This window comes from Lynx canadensis, chromosome C1 (genome assembly GCF_007474595.2).
Source record: "Lynx canadensis isolate LIC74 chromosome C1, mLynCan4.pri.v2, whole genome shotgun sequence".
Lineage (NCBI taxonomy): Eukaryota > Metazoa > Chordata > Mammalia > Carnivora > Felidae > Lynx > Lynx canadensis.
This window is the reverse complement of record NC_044310.1, coordinates 188,349,091-188,368,063: the sequence shown is the minus strand read 5'-3', so window position 1 is coordinate 188,368,063 and position 18,973 is coordinate 188,349,091. Positions and strand designations below refer to the sequence as shown.

At 38.7% G+C, this 18,973-nt stretch overlaps 1 protein-coding gene across 1 annotated transcript in view; it reads left to right on the top strand.

Annotated features, from left to right (window-relative positions):
• The window catches only part of ICA1L (islet cell autoantigen 1 like), a 78,695-nt gene extending 61,962 nt beyond the window's left edge, over window positions 1-16,733 (top strand). Inside the window, exon 12 of the mRNA XM_030327123.1 lies at window positions 16,374-16,733. Coding sequence (XP_030182983.1) covers window positions 16,374-16,489 — 116 coding nt within the window. The 3' untranslated portion in view covers window positions 16,490-16,733. The remainder of the gene's footprint in view (window positions 1-16,373) is intronic.
• Window positions 16,734-18,973: the final 2,240 nt, after the last annotated feature.

The window sequence follows — 18,973 nt, the reverse complement described above, 5'->3', positions numbered from 1 at the left end:
TCCATTTTTTGGTGTCTTCTTCAATTTCTTTCATAAGCTTTCTATACTTTTCAGTGTATAGATTTTTCACCTCTTTGGTTAGATTTATTCCTAGGTATTTTATGGCTTTTGGTGCAATTGTAAATGGAATCGACTCCTTGATTTCTCTTTCTGTTGCTTCATTGTTGGTGTATAGGAATGCAACCGATTTCTGTGCATTGATTTTAAATCCTGCCACTTTGCTGAATTCATGGATCTGTTCTAGCAGGTTTTTGGCGGAATATTTTGGGCTTTTCATAGAGTGTCATGTAATCTGCAAAGAGTGAAAGTTTGAACCTCCTCCTGGCCGATGTGGATGCCTTTTATTTCTTTGTGCTGTCTGATTACAGAGGCTAAGACTTCCAATAGTATGTTGAATAACAGTGGCAAGAGTGGACATCCCTGTCTTGTTCCTGACCTTAGGGGGAAAGCTCTCAGTTTTTCCCCCTTGAGGATGATATTAGCATTGGGTCGTTCATACATGGCTTTTATGATCTCGAGGTATGCTCCTTCTATCCCTCCTTTCTTGAGGGTTTTTATCAAGAAAGCATTTTGTCAAATGCTTTCTCTGCATCTATTGAGAGGTCATATGGTTCTTGTCCTTTCTTTTATTGATGTGATGAATCATGTTGTTTGGCGGATATTGAACCAGCCCTTCATCCCAGGTATAAATCCTTGGTTGTGGTGAATAATTTTTTTTTTTTAATTTTTTTTTCAACGTTTATCCACCTTTGGGACAGAGAGAGACAGAGCACGAACGGGGGAGGGGCAGAGACAGAGGGAGACACAGAATCGGAAACAGGCTCCAGGCCCCGAGCCGTCAGCCCAGAGCCCGACGCGGGGCTCGAACTCACGGACCACGAGATCGTGACCTGGCTGAAGTCGGACGCCCAACCGACTGCGCCACCCAGGCGCCCCAATTTTTTTAATGTATTGTTGGATCCAGTTGACTAATATCTTGTTGAGGATTTTTACATCCATATTCATCAGGAAGATTGGTCTGTAGTTCTCCTTTTTAGTGGGATCTCTGTCTGCTTTTGGAATCAAGGTAATGCTGGCTTCATAGAAAGAGTTTGGAAGTTTTCCTTCCATTTCTGTTTTTGGAACACCTTCAAGAGAATAGGTGTTAACTCTTCCTTAAATGGTTGGTAGAATTCCCCTGGAAAGCCATCTGGCCCTGCACTCTTGTGTTTTGGCAGATTTTTGATTACTAATTCGATGTCCTTACTGGTTATGGGTCTGTTCAAATTTGCAATTTCTTCCTGTTTCAGTTTTGGTAGGGTATATGTTTCTAGAAATTTGTCCATTTCTTCCAGATTGCCCATTTTATTGGCATATAATTGCCCATAATATTCTCTTATTATTGTTTTTATTTCTGCTGTGTTGGTTGTGATCTGTCCTCTTTCATTCTTCAGTTTATTTACTTGGGTCCTTTCATTTTTCTTTTTGATCAAACTGGCTAGTTGTTTATCAATTTTGTTGATTCTTTCAAAGAACCAGCTTCTGGTTTCATTGATCTGTTCTACGGTTTTTTTGTTTGCTTGTTTGTTTTGTTTTTGTTTTTTGTTTTTGTTTCAATAGCATTAATTTCTGCTCTAATCTTTATTATTTCCTGTCTTCTGCTGGTTTTGGATTTTACTTGCTGTTCTTTTTCCAGCTCCTTAAGGCTTAAGGTTAGGTTGTGTATCTGAGATCTTTCTTCCTTCTTTAGGAAGGCCCGGATTGCTATATACTTTCCTCTTATGACCACCTTTGCCTATGACCATCCCAGAGTTTTTGGGCTGTGGTGTTATAATTTTCATTGGCTTCCATGATCTTTTTAATTTCCTCTTTAACTTCTTGGTTAGCCCATTTATTCTTTAGTAGGATGTTCTTCAGTCTCCAAGTATTTGTTATCTTTCCAAATTTTTTCTTGTGGTTGATTTCAATGTTACAGTGTTGTGGTCTGAAAATATGCATGATATGATCTTGATCTTTTTGTACTTGCTGAGGGCTGATTTGTGTCCCAGTATATGGTCTATTATGGAGAATATTCCATGTGCACTGGAGAAGAATGTGTATTCTGCTGCTTTAGGATGAAATGCTCTGAATATACCTGTTGAGTCCATCTGGTCCAGTGTATCATTCAAAGCCATTGTTTCCTTGTTAATTTTTTAATTAGATGATCTGTCCTTTGCTGTGAGTGGGGTGTTGAAGTCTCCTACTTTTATGGTATTAGTATTGATGGGTTTCTTTATGTTTGTGATTAATTGATTTATATATTTGGATGCTCCACATTTGGCGCATAAATGTTTACAATTGTTAGGTCTTCTTGGTGATAGACCCCTTGATTATGATATAATGCCCTTCTGCATCTTGATACAGTCTTTAAAGTCTAGATTGTCTGATATAAGTATGGCTACTCCGGCTTTCTTTTGTTGACCATTAGCATGATAGATGCTTCTCCATCCCCTTATTTTTAATCTGAAAGTGTCTTTAGGTCTAAAGTGGGTCTCTTGTAAACTGCAAATAGATGGATCTTGTTTTCTTATCAATTCTGTTACCCTGTGTCTTTTGATTGGAGCATTGAGTCCATTGATGTTTACAGTGACTACTGAAAGATATGAATTTATTGCCATTTATGATGCTTGTAGAGTTGGAGTTTCTGGTGGTGTTCTCTGGTCCTTTCTAATCTTTGTTGCTTTTGGTATGTATGTATGTATGTGTATGTATTTATCTTTTCATCTCTTCTCCCCTCAGAGAGTCCCCCTTAAAATTTCTTGCAGGGCTGGTTTAGTGGTCACAAACTCCTTTAATTATTGTTCCAGAAACTTTTTATCTCTTCTATTTTGAATAACAGCCTTGCTGGATAAAGAATTCTTGGCTGCATATTTTTCTGACTCAGCACATTGAATGAATATATCCTGCCACTCCTTTCTGGCCTGCCAAGTTACTGTGGATAGGTCTGTTGCAAACCTGATCTGTCTTCCCTTATAGGTTAGAGACTTTTTTTCCCTTAGTGCTTTTATGATTCTCTCCTTGCCTGAGTATTTTGTGAATTTGACTATGATATGCCTTGTTGATGGTCGGTTTTTGTAGAATCTAATAGGAGTCCTCTGTGCTTCCTGGATTTTGATATCTGTGTCTTTCCCCAGGTTAGGAAAGTTTTCTTCTATGATTTGCTCACATAACCCTTCTACCCCCATTTTTCTCTGTTCCTCTTCTGGGACCCTTATGATTTTGATGTTGTTCCTTTTTAATGAGTCACTGATTTCCCTAATTTTTAAATCTTGCTCTTTTGCCTTAATCTTCCTCTTTTTTCTGCTTTATTATTCTCTGTAAGTTTGTCCTCTATATCGCTGAGTCTCTGTTCTGCCTCATCCATCCTTGCCACCGCAGCATCCATCCGTGATTGCAGCTCAGTTATAGCTTTTTTTATTTCACTCTGACTAGTTTTTACTTCTTTTATCTCTGCAGAAAGGAATTCTAGTCTATTTTCGACTCCAGCTTGTATTCTTATTATCGTGATTCTAAATTCTGGTTCAGACATCTTGCTTGTATCTGTGTTGGTTAAATCCCTGGCTGTCATTTCCTCATGCTCTTTATTTTGGGGTGAATTCTTTGGTTTTGTCATTTCAAACGGAGAAAAGGAATTAATAAAGTAGAAAAATTAAAATTAAAAATATATTAAAATTAAAGAATGAAACACACACATACACAAAATCTAATAAATGATGCTAGATCCTAGGCATGTTTTGGTCTGAGTGTTGAAAGTGGTTTGACTGATTAGAGAAGAAAAAAGGGAGGGAAAAAAAGGAAATCGTTTGAGAATTTGAAAAAAGTAATACATTGAAGTAGACTAAGATGATGGGAGTAAAATAGAATTTGAAAAAAAATTACACAAAAGTAAAGAATATAGTAGGAAAAAAATTTTTCTTGCTTTTGAAAACTTTTATTTCTTTATTTTTTTAATATATGAAATTTATTGTCAAATTGGTTTCCATACAACACCCAGTGCTCATCCCAAAAGATGCCCTCTTCATTACCCATTACCCACCCTCACTTCCCTCCCACCCCCCATCAGCCCTAAGTTTGTTCTCAGTTTTTAAGAGTCTCTTATGCTTTGGCTCTCTCCCACTCTAACCTCTTTTTTTTTTCCTTCCCCTCCCCATGGGTTTCTGTTAAGTTTCTCAGGATCCACATAAGAGTGAAAACATATGGTATCTGTCTTTCTCTGTATGGCTTATTTCACTTAGCATCACACTTTCCAGTTCCATCCACATTGCTACAAAGGGCCCTATTTCATTCTTTCTCATTGCCACGTAGTACTCCATTGTGTATATAAACCACAATTTCTTTATCTATTCATCAGTTCATGGACATTTAGGCTTTTTCCACAATTTGGCTATTGTTGAGTGCTGCTATAAACATTGGGGTACAAGTGCCCCTATGCATCAGCACTCTTGTATCCCTTGGGTAAATTCCTAGCAGTACTATTGCTGGCTCATAGGGTAGATCTATCTTTTAATTTTTTGAGGAACCTCCACACTGTTTTCCAGAGCGGCTGCACCAGTTTGCATTCCCACCAACAGTGCAAGAGGGTTCCCGTTTCTCCACATCCTCGCCAGCATCTATAGTCTCCCGATTTGTTCATTTTAGCCACTCTGACTGGCGTGAGGTGATACCTGAGTGTGGTTTTGATTTGTATTTCCCTGATGAGCGATGTTGAGCATCTTTTCATGTGCCTGTTGGCCATCTGGGTGTCTTCTTTAGAGTGTCTATTCATGTTTTCTGCCCATGTCCTTACTGGATTATTTGTTTTTCAGGTGTGGAGTTTGGTGAGCTCTTTACAGATTTTGGATACTAGCCCTTTGTCCGATATGTCATTTGCAGATATCTTTTCCCATTCCGTTGGTTGCCTTTTAGTATTGTTGATTGTTTCCTTTGCAGTGCAGAAGCTTTTTATCTTGATGAGGCCCCAATAGTTCATTTTGCTTTTAATTCCCTTGCCTTTGGGGATGTGTCAAGTAAGAAAGTGCTGCGGCTGAGGTCAGAGAGGTCTTTTCCTGCTTTCTCCTCTAGGGTTTAGATGGTTTCCTGTCTCACATTCAGGTCCTTTATCCATTTTGAGTATATTTTTGTGAATGGTGTAAGAAAGTGGTGTAGTTTCATCCTTCTGCATGTTGCTGTCCAGTTCTCCTAGCACCATTTGTTAAAGAGACTGTCTTTTTTCCATTGGCTCTTCTTTCCTGCCGTGTCAAAGATTAGTTGGCCATACATTTGTGGGTCCAGTTCTGAAGTATTTATTCTATTCCACTGGTCTATGTGTCTGTTTTTGTGCCAATACCATGCTGTCTTGATGATTACAGCTTTGTAGTAGAGGCTAAAGTCTGGGATTGTGATGCCTCCTGCTTTGGTCTTCTTCAAAATTACTTTGGCTATTTGTGGCCTTTTGTAGTTCCATATGAATTTTAGGATTGCTTGTTCTAGCTTCAAGAAGAATGCTGGTGCAATGTTGATTGGGATTGCATTGAATGTGTGGATTGCTTTGGGTAGTATTGACATTTTGACAACATTTATCCTTCCAACCCATGAGCACGGAATGTTTTTCCATTTCTTTATATTTTCTTCAACTTCCTTCATAAGGTTTCTATAATTTTCAGCATACAGATCCTTTACATCTTTGGTTAGATTTATTCCTAGGTATTTTGTGCTTCTTGGTGCAGTTGTGAATGGGATCAGTGTCTTTATTTGTCTTTCTGTTGCTTCGTTGTTAGTGTATAAGAATGCAACTGATTTCTGTACATTGATTTTGTATCCTGCAACTTTGCTGAATTCATATATCAGTTCTAGCAGACTTTTGGTGGAGTTTATCGGATTTTCCATGCATAATATCATGTCATCTGCAAAAAGTGAAAGCTTGACATCATCATTGCCAATTTTGATGCCTTTGATTTCCTTTTGTTGTCTGATTGCTGATGCTAGAACTTCCAACACTATGTTAAACAACAGTGGTGAGAGTGGACATCCCTGTCGTGTTCCTGATCTCAGGGAAAAAGCTCTCAGTTTTTCCCCATTGAGGATGATATTAGCTGTGGGCTTTTCATAAATGGCTTTTATGATCTTTAAGTATGTTCCTTCTATCCCAACTTTCTCGAGGGTTTTTATTAAGAAAGGATGCTGAATTTTGTCAAATGCTTTTTCTGCATCGATTGACAGGATCATATGGTTCTTATATTTTCTTTTATTAATGTGATGTATCACGTTGATTGATTTGTGAATGTTGAACCAGCCCTGCATCCCAGGAATGAATCCCACTTGATCATGGTGAATAATTCTTTTTATAAGCTGTTGAATTCGATTTGCTAGTATCTTGTTGAGAATTTTTGCATCCATATTCATCAGGGATATTGGCCTGTAGTTCTCTTTTCTGCTGGGTCTCTGGTTTAGGAATCAAAGTAATACTGGCTTCATAGAATGAGTCTGGAAGTTTTCCTTCCCTTTCTATTTTTTGGAATAGCTTGAGAAGGATAGGTATTATCTCTGCTTTAAACGTCTGGTAGAATTCCCCTGGGAAGCCATCTGGTCCTGGCTTTGTTGGGAGATTTTTGAGAACTGATTGAATTTCTTCGCTGGTTATGGGTCTGTTCAAGTTTTCTATTTCCTCCTGTTTGAGTTTTGGAAGTGCATGGGTGCTTAGGAATTTGTCCATTTCTTCCAGGTTGTCCAGTTTGTTGGCATATAATTTTTCATAGTATTCCCTGGTAATTGCTTGTATTTCTGAGGGATTGGTTGTAATAATTCCATTTTCATTCATGATTTTATCTATTTGGGTCATCTCCCTTTTCTTTTTGAGAAGCCTGGCTAGAGGTTTATCAGTTCTGTTTATTTTTTCAAAAAACCAACTCTTGGTTTCATTGATCTGCTCTACAGTTTTTAGATTCTATATTGTTTATTTCTGCTCTAATCTTTATTATTTCTCTTGCTGGGTTTGGGGTGTCTTTGCTGTTCTGCTTCTATTTCCTTTAGGTGTGCTGTTAGATTTTGTATTTGGGATTTTTCTTGTTTCTTGAGATAGGCCTGGATTGCAATGTATTTTCCTCTCAGGACTGCCTTTGCTGCATCCCAAAGTGTTTGGATTGTTGTATTTTCATTTTTGTTTGTTTCCATATATTTTTAAATTTCTTCTCTAATTGCCTGGTTGACCCATTCATTCTTTTTTTTTTTTTCCCCATTCATTCTTTAGTACGGTGTTCTTTAACCTCCATGCTTTTGGAGGTTTTCCAGATTTTTTCCTGTGGTTGATTTCAAGCTTCATAGCATTGTGGTCTGAAAGTATGCATGGTATGATCTCAATTCTTATATACTTATGAAGGGCTGTTTTGTGACCCAGTATGTGATCTGTCTTGGAGAATGTTCCATGTGCACTCGAGAAGAAAGTATAATCTGTTGCTTTGGGATGCAGAGTTCTAAATATATCTGCCAAGTCCATCTGATCCAATGTATCATTCAGGGCCCTTGTTTCTTTATTGATCCTGTGTCTAGAAGATCTATCCATTGTTGTAAGTGGGGTATTAAAGTCCCTGCAATTACCACATTCTTGTCAATAAGGTTGCTTATGTTTGTGAGTAATTGTTTTATATATTTGGGGGCTCCCATATTTGGTGCATAGACATTTATAATTGTTAGTTCTTGATGGATAGACCGTGTAATTATTATATAATGCCCTTCTTCGTCTCTTGTTACAGCCTCTAATTTAAAGTCTAGTTTGTCTGATATAAGTATGGCTACTCCAGCTTTCTTTTGACTTCCAGTAGCATGATAAATAGTTCTCCATCCCCTCACTTTCAATCTGAAAGTTCCTCAGGTCTAAAATGAGTCTCATGTAGACAGCAAATAGATGGGTCTTGTTTTTTTTTATCCATTCTGATACCCTGTGTCTTTTGGTTGGCGCATTTAGTCCATTTACATTCAGTGTTATTATAGAAAGGTACGGGTTTAGAGTCATTGTGATCTCTGTAGGTTTCATGCTTGTAGCGATGTTTCTGGTACTTTGTCTCACAGGATCTCCCTTAGGATCTCTTGTAGGGCTGGTTTAGTGGTGATAAATTCCTTAGTTTTTGTTTGGGAAGACCTTTATCTCTCCTTCTATTCTCAATGACAGATTTGCTGGATAGAGGATTCTCAGCTGCATATTTTTTCTGTTCATCACATTGAAGATTTCCTGCCATTCCTTTCTGGCCTGTCAAGTTTCAGTAGAGAGATCCGTCACGAGTCTTATCGGTCTCCCTTTATATGTTAGAGCACGTTTATCCCTAGCTGCGTTTCTCTTTATCCTTGTGTTTTGCCAGTTTCACTATGGTATGTCATTTAGAAGATCAATTCAAGGTACATCTGAAGGGAGTTCTCTGTGCCTCTTGGATTTCAATGCCTTTTTCCTTCCCCAGATCAGGGAAGTTCTCAGCTATTATTTCTTCAAGTACACCTTCAGCACCTTTCCCTCTCTCTTACTCCTCTGGAATACCAATTATGTGTAGATTATTTCTCTTCAGTGCATCACTTAGTTCTCTAATTTTCCCCCCATACTCCTGGATTTTTTTTATCTTTCTTTTTCTCAGCTTCTTCTTTTTCCATAATTTTATCTTCTAGTTCCCCTATTCTCTCCTCTGCCTCTTCAATCCGAGCCGTGGTCGTCTCCATTTTATTTTGCCACTCATTTATATCATCTTTTAGCTCCTCCTGGCTGTTCCTTAGTCCTTTGATCTCTGTAGCAATAGATTCTCTGCTGTCCTTTATACTGTTTTCAAGCCCAGCGATTAATTTTATGACTATTATTCTAAATTCACTTTCTGTTATATTGTTTAAATCCTTTATGATCAGTTCATTAGCTGTTGTTATTTCCTAGAAGTTTTCTTGAGGGGAATTCTTCCATTTCGTCTTTTTGGATAGTCCCTGGAGTGGTGCAGAACTGCAGGGCACTTCTCCTATGCTGTCTTGAATAACTTGCGTTGGTGGGAGGGGCCGCAGTCAAACCTGATGTCTGCCCCCAGCCCACCTCTGGGGCCACCGTCAGACTTGTGTGTACCTTCTCTTCCCCTCTCCTAGGGGTGAGATTCACTGTGGGGTGGGGTTGCGTGGCCTGTCTGGGCTACTTGCATACTGCCAGGCTTGTGGTGCTGGGGATCTGGCGTATTAGCTGGGGTGGATTGGCAAGGTGCACAGGGGCAGGAGGCGCAGGCTCAGCTCGCTTTTCCTTCAGAGTTCCCCTTAGGGAGGGGCCCTGCGGCACTGGGAGGGAGTCAGACCTGCTACCGGGGGGATGGATCCGCAGAAGCACAGCGTTGGGTGTTTGCACAGTGCAAGCAAGTTCCCTGACAGGAACTGGTTCCCTTTGTGGTTTCAGCTGGGGGATGGGCGAGGGAGATGGCGCTGGTGAGCGTCTTTGTTCCCCGCCAAGCTTCGCTCTGTTGTCCAGGGCTCAACAACTCTCCCTCCCGTTGTCCTCCATCCTTCCCGCTCTCCGAGTAGATCTGTTAAGTTATAACCTTCCAGATGTTAAGTCCCGCTTGCTGTCAGAACACACTCCGTCCGGCCCCTCCATTTTTGCAAGCCAGACCTGGGGTCTCTGCTTTGCCGGTGGGCCACCTTCCGCCCGGCTCCCTCCCGCCAGTCCGTGTAGCGCACACTGCCTCTCCGCCCTTCCTACCCTCTTCTGTTGACCTCTGGTCTACACTTGGCTCCAGAGAATCCGTTCTGTTAGTCTTCTGGCGATTTTCTGGGTTATTTAAGCAGGTGTGGGTGGAATCTAAGTGATCTGCAGGATGCGGTGAGCCCAGCATCCTCCTACGCCACCATCTTCCCAGAAGCCCCCTCGGAAAAAAATATTTTTAATAAAAAGTAAAAATAAAAATGAATTTCTTTCTCTTTCTATATTCAAGAAAAAGAAACTAAAAAAAAAAGAGAAAAAAAATCGTTTGAAAATTTGAAAAAGTGAATACTTTTAGTCTACTGTAGTAGACTAAAAGAAAGTGATGGAAATAGAATTTGAAAAAAATTTAAATAAAGAGAAAAATGTAGTAAAAAATTAATGAAAAATATTTTTAATAGAAATTGAAAGTAAAAATGAAGTTTTTCACTTTCTGCATTCAAGAAAAAGAAAAACGAAAAAGAAAAAAAAACAAGGAAATCGTTTGAAAATTTGAAAAGGTGAATACACTGAAGTAGACTAAAATGGAATGATGGAAGTAAGATAGATTTTGAAAAAATTTACACAAAAGTAAAAAATATAGCAAAAAATTTTTTTTAATAAGTGAAAATAAAAATGATATTCTTCTTTCTGTATTCAAGAAAAAGAATAGTGTAAAAGAGAAAAAAGAAAACGAAAGAAAATTGAATAGATGGACCTCCTAACATATTGAAATAGGACTGAAATTAACTTTGTTTTCCCCTAGAAGTCAGACTGTGTAGCACTTCATAGTCATAAATTAAGTAGGCTGTGAGACTTGTGTTCTTGAAGGGCGAGGTTGGCCCAGTTGGGCAGGGCTCAGTATAACAGCTCCGTTCCCCACTAGATGGCGCTCTAGTCCACTGGGGCTGACTGCTGCAGCGCTTGTAGGCCATATGTTCATGCACGGGAGCGGTGAAAATGGCATCACCCAGCTACCTAGTCTCTAGTATGGGAACTCCATTCTCTCCGATCAGCAATCGTGCACTGTCCTCTGTCTTCAGCTTTCGACCACTCGCTGCTGCTTCACTGTCCATGACCAAGCAGTACCCCTCTCCCGCGTCTTGTCTCAGATGCAGCTGTTTTTCCTGGTCCCTTACTTCTGAAGGACTGTGGCTTTGACCTGTTCTGTCCCTCTGCGGGAGGGTCTCACTGAACAATGGCTGAATGCCAGCTCCACCCAGGAACGCCTGCTGGACCCTGCTCTTACCATTGCCCCGAGACTGTGGCCAGCCCGCCCCAGAAAAAGTTCGTGAGATAGTGTAGCAGCAGCTTTTCAGGGATTATGGAAAATCACAACACACATCTGACACCAGGCTTCACACTTAACGACCTTGTTCCAGCACCAGCGAATGTGGCTGTTTTCTGGGGTCTGTTGGGACCAGGTGGCTTCAACAGTCTCTACCAATTGTCCTTCCAGCAGTGGATCTGCTTTTCTCCATGTGGCCCAAGAACCTCCTGGACCCCACTCTGTTCCTAGGGATTCCCCCTTCCCACCAGAGCACCGCCAGGCATCAAGCTGCAGAATTTCAGCCTTTGCACTCCCCTTGTTTACCGTCTTCATGGGATTTAAACCCTCTCCTTTCTCTTTTCTCCCTTTTTAGTTTAGTCCCTGTGGCTGTTTCAATTTTCCACTTTGTCTCCAGCTGCTTTTGGGGAGGGGTGCTTTTCCCATATTCTCTCCCACCCCAGTCTCCGTCCTCTCTACACCTGCAAAGGCGGCTCCCTGCCCACCACCAGCTTCTCTCTTCCCAAGTTCACCTCTACACACCACATACCTGCTGAATTCTGTGGTTCAGGTTGTGCAGATTATTGTGTTAATCCTCCAATCAGTTTTCTAGGTGTGTAGGATGGTTTAGTATTGGTCTGGCGCATTTCACGGACACAAGACACACAAAAAACTTCCATGCTTTTCCTGTATACCACATCTTCTTTATCCATTTATCTATTGATGAACACACGGAGTGCTTCCATAATTTGGCTATTATAAATAATGCTACAGTAAACATAGAGATACATACATCTTTTGGGCTTAGTTTTTTCATTATTTGGGTAAATACCCATTAGTGGGATCATCTGATTAATTTTTTGAGGAACCTCCACAGTGGCTGCACCAATATGCATTCCTACCAACAGTGTGCCAGAGTTCCTTTTTCTCTACATCTTCACCAACCCTTGTTGTTTCATGTGTTTTTGATTTTAGCCATCCTGACAGTTATGAGGTGATATCTCATTGTGGTTTTGATTTGCATTTCCATGATGATGACTGATGTTGAGCATCTCTTCATGTGTCTGTTGACCATCTGGATGTCTTTGGAACAATATCTGTTCATGCCTTCTGCCTATTTAAAAAAAATATTTATTTTTGAGAGAGAGAAGGGGGGGACCAGTGGGGGAGGGAGGTGTAGAGAGAAAGGGGGATAGAGGATCCGAAGTGGGCTCTGCACAGACAACAGAGAGCCTAATGTGGGGCTCGAATGCACGAACCGTGAGATCATGACCTGAGCTGAAGACAGCCGCTTAACCGACCCAGCCACTCAGGCGCCCCTCTTCTGCCCATTTTTAATTGGATTATTTATTCTTTGGGTGTTGATTTGTATAAGTTCTTTTCGTATTTTGGATACTAGCCCTTCATTTATCTTTTCCTATTCAGTAGGTTGTCTTTCTCTTTTGTTGATTGTTTCCTTTGTTGTTCAGAAGCTTTTTAACTTTGATATTGTCTTTATTGTTTATATTTGCTTTTGTTTCCCTTTCCTCAGGAGACATAGCTAGAATGACCAATGTCAGAGAAATGACTGCCCATGCTCTCTTCTAGGATTTTTATTGCTTTAAGTCTCACATTTAGGTCTTTAATCCATTTGAGTTTATTTTTGTGTATGGTAAGAAGGTGGTGTGGGTTTCCCAGCCCATTTGTTGAAGAGACTTTTTTCCCATTGCATATTCTTGCCCCTTTATCATAGACTAATGAACCGTATAACTATGGATTTATTTCTGGGTTCTCTGTTATGTTCCATTGATCTATGTGTTTATTGGTGTGCCAGTACCATACTGTTTTTTCTTTTTTTTGTACCATATTGTTTTGATTACTACAGTTTTGTAATATATCTTGAAATCTGAGATTGTGATGTCTCCAGTTTTGTTCTTATTTTTTTTTTTTTTTGTTCTTTTTTGTTCTTATTTTTCAAAATTGCTTTGGCTATTCAGGATCTTTGGTGGTTCCGCGCAAATTTAGGATTATTTGTTCTCAGTTCAGTTAAAACTGCTGTTGGTATTTTGATAGGGATTGCATTAAATCTGTAGGTTTCTTTGTGTAGTATGGACATTTAACAGTGTTTGTTCTCCCAGTCCATGAGCATCTGTCCATTTATTTGTGTCATCTTCAATTTCTTTCATCAGTGTGTTATAATTTCCAGAGTACAGCTTTTGACATCCTTGGTTAAGTTTATTCCTGAGAATTTTATTATTTTTGGTGTAATTGTAAATGGGATTATTTTCTTAATTTCACTTTTTGCTGCTTCATTATTAGTGTATAGGAATGAAATGGATTTCTATACATTGATTTTGTGTCCTGCAACTTTAATACATTTGTCAGTTCTAGTACTTTTTTGGTGAAGTCTTTTGGGTTTTTTCTATATATAATCATGCCATCTACAAATAATGGAAGTTTGACTTCTTACCAGTTTGGATGCCTTTTATTTCTTTATGTTGACCAATTGCTGTGGCTAGGACTTCCAGTACTATGTTGAATAAAAGTGGTAAGAGTAGGCATCCTTATCTTGTTCTTGACCTTAAAGGAAAAGCTCTCAGTTTTCACAATTGAATATGAGGTTAGCTATGGGTTTTTTTATATAAGGGCTTTATTATGTTGAGTTATAGTCCCTCTAGATCTGCTTTGTTGAGGGTTTTTATCCTGAATGGATATTGTACTTACTTTGTCACATGCTTTTTCTGCATCTGTTGAAATGACCATCTGGTGTTTATCCTTTTTCTTATTGATGTGATGTATCTCATTGATTGATTTACAAATAATGAACCACCTTGCATTCCAGGAATAAATCCCACTTGATCATGGTGAATGACTTTTTTTTTAATGTATGGTTGGATTCAGTTTGCTAGTGTTTTGTTGAGGATTTTTGCGTCTATATTGAGAGATATTGGCCTGTAGTTCTCTTTTTTTGTGTTTTCTTTATCATGTATATCACATATACATGAATTTACAAATGCACGTAATGAATTTAGAAGTTTTCCTTCCTCTTGTACTTTTTAGAATAGTTTGGGAAGGATAGGTATTAACGCTTTTTTAAATGTTTGGTAGAATTTGCCAGTGAAGGTATCCTGTCTGGGGATTTTTTTTTTTTTATTACTGATTCAATTTCATTGCTGTTAATTGGTCTGTTCAAATTTTCTATTTCCTCTGATTCAGTTTTGGGAGATATGTTTCTGTGACTTTATCCATTTCTTCTAGGTTGTCCAATTTTTTGGCATATAACTTTTCATAATATTCTCTTATCCTTTCTGTGGTGTTATTTCTCCTCTTTCAGTTCTGATTTTGAGTCCTTTTTTTTTTTTTTAATGAGTCTGGCTAAAGGTTTATCAATTTTATGATCTTTTCAAAGAACCAGCTCCAAGTTTGATTGATCTGTTTTATTGGGATTTTTTAGTTTCTTTTTTATTTCCACTCTAATCTTTATTTCCTTCTATTGGTTTTGGGTTTTGTTTCTTCTTCATTTTCTAGCTCCTTTACATGTAAGATTAGGTTGTTTGAAAATTTTCTTGCTTCTTGAGGTAGGTCTGTACTGCTCTTTTCCAGGATACTTATTAATAATGGGCCCCTAGGGGTGCCTGGGTGGCGCAGTCGGTTAAGCGTCCGACTTCAGCCAGGTCACGATCTCGCGGTCTGTGATTTCGAGCCCCGCGTCGGGCTCTGGGCTGATGGCTCAGAGCCTGGAGCCTGTTTCCGATTCTGTGTCTCCCTCTCTCTGTGCCCCTCCCCCATTCATGCTCTGTCTCTCTCTGTCCCAAAAATAAATAAACGTTGAAAAAAAATAATGGGCCCCTTGTTCACTCTCAGGTATCCTAGTTTAATGATAAATTATTACTACTTTACAGATGAGTAAATAAGAGCCCTTGAGGTTAAATGACTTGCCATAATTACTTATTAGTAGGTAGTGTGCTGAGGACTCAAGGCCAGAACTGACACTAACTTGGGAGTTTTCTAGAAATAGAAGTGGACATAAACAGAAGCCTTTCACTCTGTCCTTATCTTTGAGGAATAGGATCCTCCACAGTCCAAACTACAGTCCACTGGTTTGTGGAAAGTGGGAACCATGTTTGTACAAGAGGGTTGCCCTAGACTCTTCTGCATATGATTGCTTTCCATTCTTTTCTCACTGAGTCACTCATTTCATATCTAGGTTTTCATATTGTCCCCTGGGTCTTAACTCTGCTACTGGATCCCTTGACCTTCAAGAGCGTAGCCTTCTGAGATGACTCACTTGTGTGCCATTGTGCATTCTTTTTCTAGTCTCAGCCTTGAGTCTAAATGTATATCCTTGAAATATTTGCCCCAGTACAACCTGTAGACTATTGATATATATGGTTTTCTAGTCTCCACAGAGAGGTAAGAGGGAATTGGTTAACAGAAAGTTGTACCTGAACACAATCCACTCTATAAGATGTTCATCAAGAATTTGTAAAGTGCACATGGAAAAGACAAAGGAAACTGCTGTAAACCAAAATAGGAACTGTTGGGTATGTTAATGTAATAGGATCAGAAGGATTTTCTTCCCCTTCTGTTTAATATTTCAGTATTTTATCATGTAGATTTTTAAACACATTTACAAATGTAATGTTCCTACTTTGTAGGAACAAACGTTACTTTTACTTTTCAATCTTACCTGAGAGACTTCTATAAACTATCTCAGTGTTTCTTTTTTTTTATTTTTGAGAGAGACAGAATGTGAGTGAGGGAGGGGCAGAGAGAGAGGGAGACACAGAATCCCAAGCAGGCTCCAGGTTCTGAGCTGTCAGCACAGAGCCTGACATGGGGCTCAAACTCATGAACTGTGAGATCATGACGTGAGCTGAAGTTGGACACCTAACCAACTAAGTCACCCAGGTGCCCATCTCAGTGTTTCTAAGAAGCCTTTACTACCACCTGCCTTTTTTACTTTTTTTTAATTGAAAAAAAAAATCTTTTTAATTTTATTTTTTGAGAGAGAGGGAGGGAGGGAGAGAGAGAACGAGCAGGGGAGGGGCAGAGAGAAGGAGACACAGACTCCAAAGCAAGCTCCAGGCTCTGAGTTGTCAGTACAGAACTCAAACATGGGGCTCGAACCCATGAACCATGGGATCATGACCTGAGCTGAGTCAGACGCTCAACCGACTGAGCCACCCAGGCGCCTCATTTGCCTTTTCACTTTTAATAATTTCTCAGAGCAACATGAAAATACTTACATATAAGGTCCCCAGCAAAGCACAAGGTACCTGCATTCACGTCTCAGAATTACCAAGGAGATGTAATTGATAGTTCATTCTTGTCAGTCGTCTTAAATTTTTGTATTCAGAAGAAGCATCTACTTTAAAATCATGTAAATGGTAATATGATTTAAAAAATATGAGACTCTTCATTGTGTTTTTTCTTCTTTAATAGCTCCCAGCAGTGGTAACCAAGACATGTCAGCCTGGTTCAATCTATTTGCAGACTTGGATCCACTTTCAAACCCAGATGCTATTGGACACTCAGATGATGAACTTCTTAATGCTTGATTGAAATTATGTCGTCACTTCAGTGGCCTTGAGACATCAGTTTTACAACATACTGCCTTTGTGGAAAGGAGTTTATATTGTAACACATACACAAAAGCATCGTGTTTGTGGATATAACACTTTTTAGCCAACTTTAAACAGATGGTAAGGACTACATCTGAATAGATTAAGTATCTCTTTAATATCTTGGACCTGCAGCTATCTTGATAATATGTTGAAAATATTACAAACTATTGAGTGTGAAATGGATATCAAAATTTGTTTCAAGATAACAGGAAGGAATAATTCTGTAAATAAGGAGTTGGGCTTTTTTCTTTGGAAAGCATTTTATGTTCAAGTTGCCTTGCTGACTGTGAGACTTCTATATGTGGATAAAGACAGCATGTAAATTGGGTTGTGATTTGGGGTTGGTTTTTAAATAAAACCGTAGCAGGGGGAGTTTTCTGTTGTGGAAAATAGCACTAGAACCAGACTAGTTTTTTTTTAGCTAGAAAAGTAGATTAAGATTTAAGAACTCAATTTGCTTTCATGAAATCACAGAGAACTTGGTGCTTTTCTCCACCTGGGGGCTAAAATGTAGTATTAGTTTTTTTCCTTCATACAGAATCATGGACACCCCTCAATTCCATGATTGAATTTTCATAGGGAAGTAGCAGGATGATTTGTTTGCTAAATCCATCCTCTGTAGAAACATAACCCATCTCCTAAGCCACAAGAATGTCTAGTAACTTTCAAGACATTGTACAGGTGTCTCCAGGCCTAGTTTTTTTTTTTTTTTTTTTTTTTTTTTACACATTGCTACCGTAATATACAGTATTCATATTCTTTCTGAAAAGAAAACAAGGGGAGGACAATTCCTAAGCAAGTGGCAATAGTATTCCTGAAATTACCCAGAAACTTCTTTCTGAATGAGGGAAAAATGCTAAACAACTTATCCTTATACATGTAAGGGTACACCTATCCTTACACATTCACTTACAACCTTTTTCTTGACATGATTTAACCAAGATTTTCTGGCCATCATAGAAGGCTCTACATGATCAGTAAGAACCGGTCTTGTTTTTCCACTTTTTTTCCTTTTTGTTGGTGACATCATCTGAGGCTCTGTTTGATTACTATGGAAAAACTGTTATCCTTACTGGAGGGAAGTTAGTGTAAGCTAATAAACACAGAGCCACTGTATAAATGTGTCAGTCAATATCCTGTTCTTTTTTCTTGCCCACCCTCTGTTTTGAGACAATTTCTTCAGAATAAGAAATTCTTATTTTTGACATCCAGTTCATTGCATCTCCATAAGGAAACATTTTAACTAAGTTGTTCACAGCAGTTTCCATGTGCTCCTAGTTTTAAACAAGCTGATTGTTTACAAAAGAATGGATTGTAATGTCTGAGTCACTGTATATAGAAGAAACAGGGTGGGTAAAGTGCCATCCACCTCCATGCATAGCATTCTGGCCTAGCTACAATCTGAACCACCCAGGAGCTCTCCAGAAAATCGCTACTATGTTGCAATACTGCAGAGGCTGGAAAGACCTTACCTGAGGATCAGAAACATGGACTCAGGAAAAGATTATGTAATCTTTTCATGCTTATTTCCATTTTTTTATTTGGTTATCCTTTCAGAAGGATTTTTTTATTCAGTAAAATTCTCCAGAATGCACTAATACTGTTAGTGTTCTGCCAAATTCAATCACCAAGGGTCGTGATTCATAATCATAATTTAAATTCTATGCCTATGGTGACTCTATGCTCTCAACTTTACTTCCAGAAATTGCTAACTTTATATCATGAGTTTGTGCCATTTTTCTTTAATTTCCTTTCACTAATGCATTAGTTCAGAAATAATTTGTGTATTTCCTTCACATGCACATTATCTTGTATAAACAAAGTCATCTCACCAAAGAGGAAAACCACTGGTTTCGCCAAGCCAGAACCCTGAATCTCAGACTATAAATGTGTACAGATAATGACTTCAATTTTCAAAGAAAGAACAAAAGTCCTCAAAAAAAAAAAAAAAAAAAAAACCCTCACACACAATAGATCTTATTCAGTTCTGAGATTCTCTTAAAATTTCTTCTCTCAATACAGAGTGTTTGTTCCTTTAACCCAAAAGTAACATTAACTGGCTTAGCAAGTTCAGTTATAATTTCAACAAATCTAACAACTCCATTTTTGAAGAGCACATTGAAAACTTTGTTATTAAAATGAAGGTAACCATATTTTTTTCAGTATTAATTATTTGAAGTTCAGTCATTACAGGCCAGAAGCAGAAATCTGGCTATATTACACCTACATTGCTAATAAAGGAAACAAACCACATATTTAGTAGGGAGTGAAAGGAAGGACAGGACAGACATAGAACACAAAGGGGATCAGTTGCTATTTGCCTAAATCTAGATCATTCAATAAGAAGTAAATTAATTAACCTTAACCAAAGGTAAGCTGAGAACTCTCTCAAATGTATCGTTTTTATATTAAATGGGG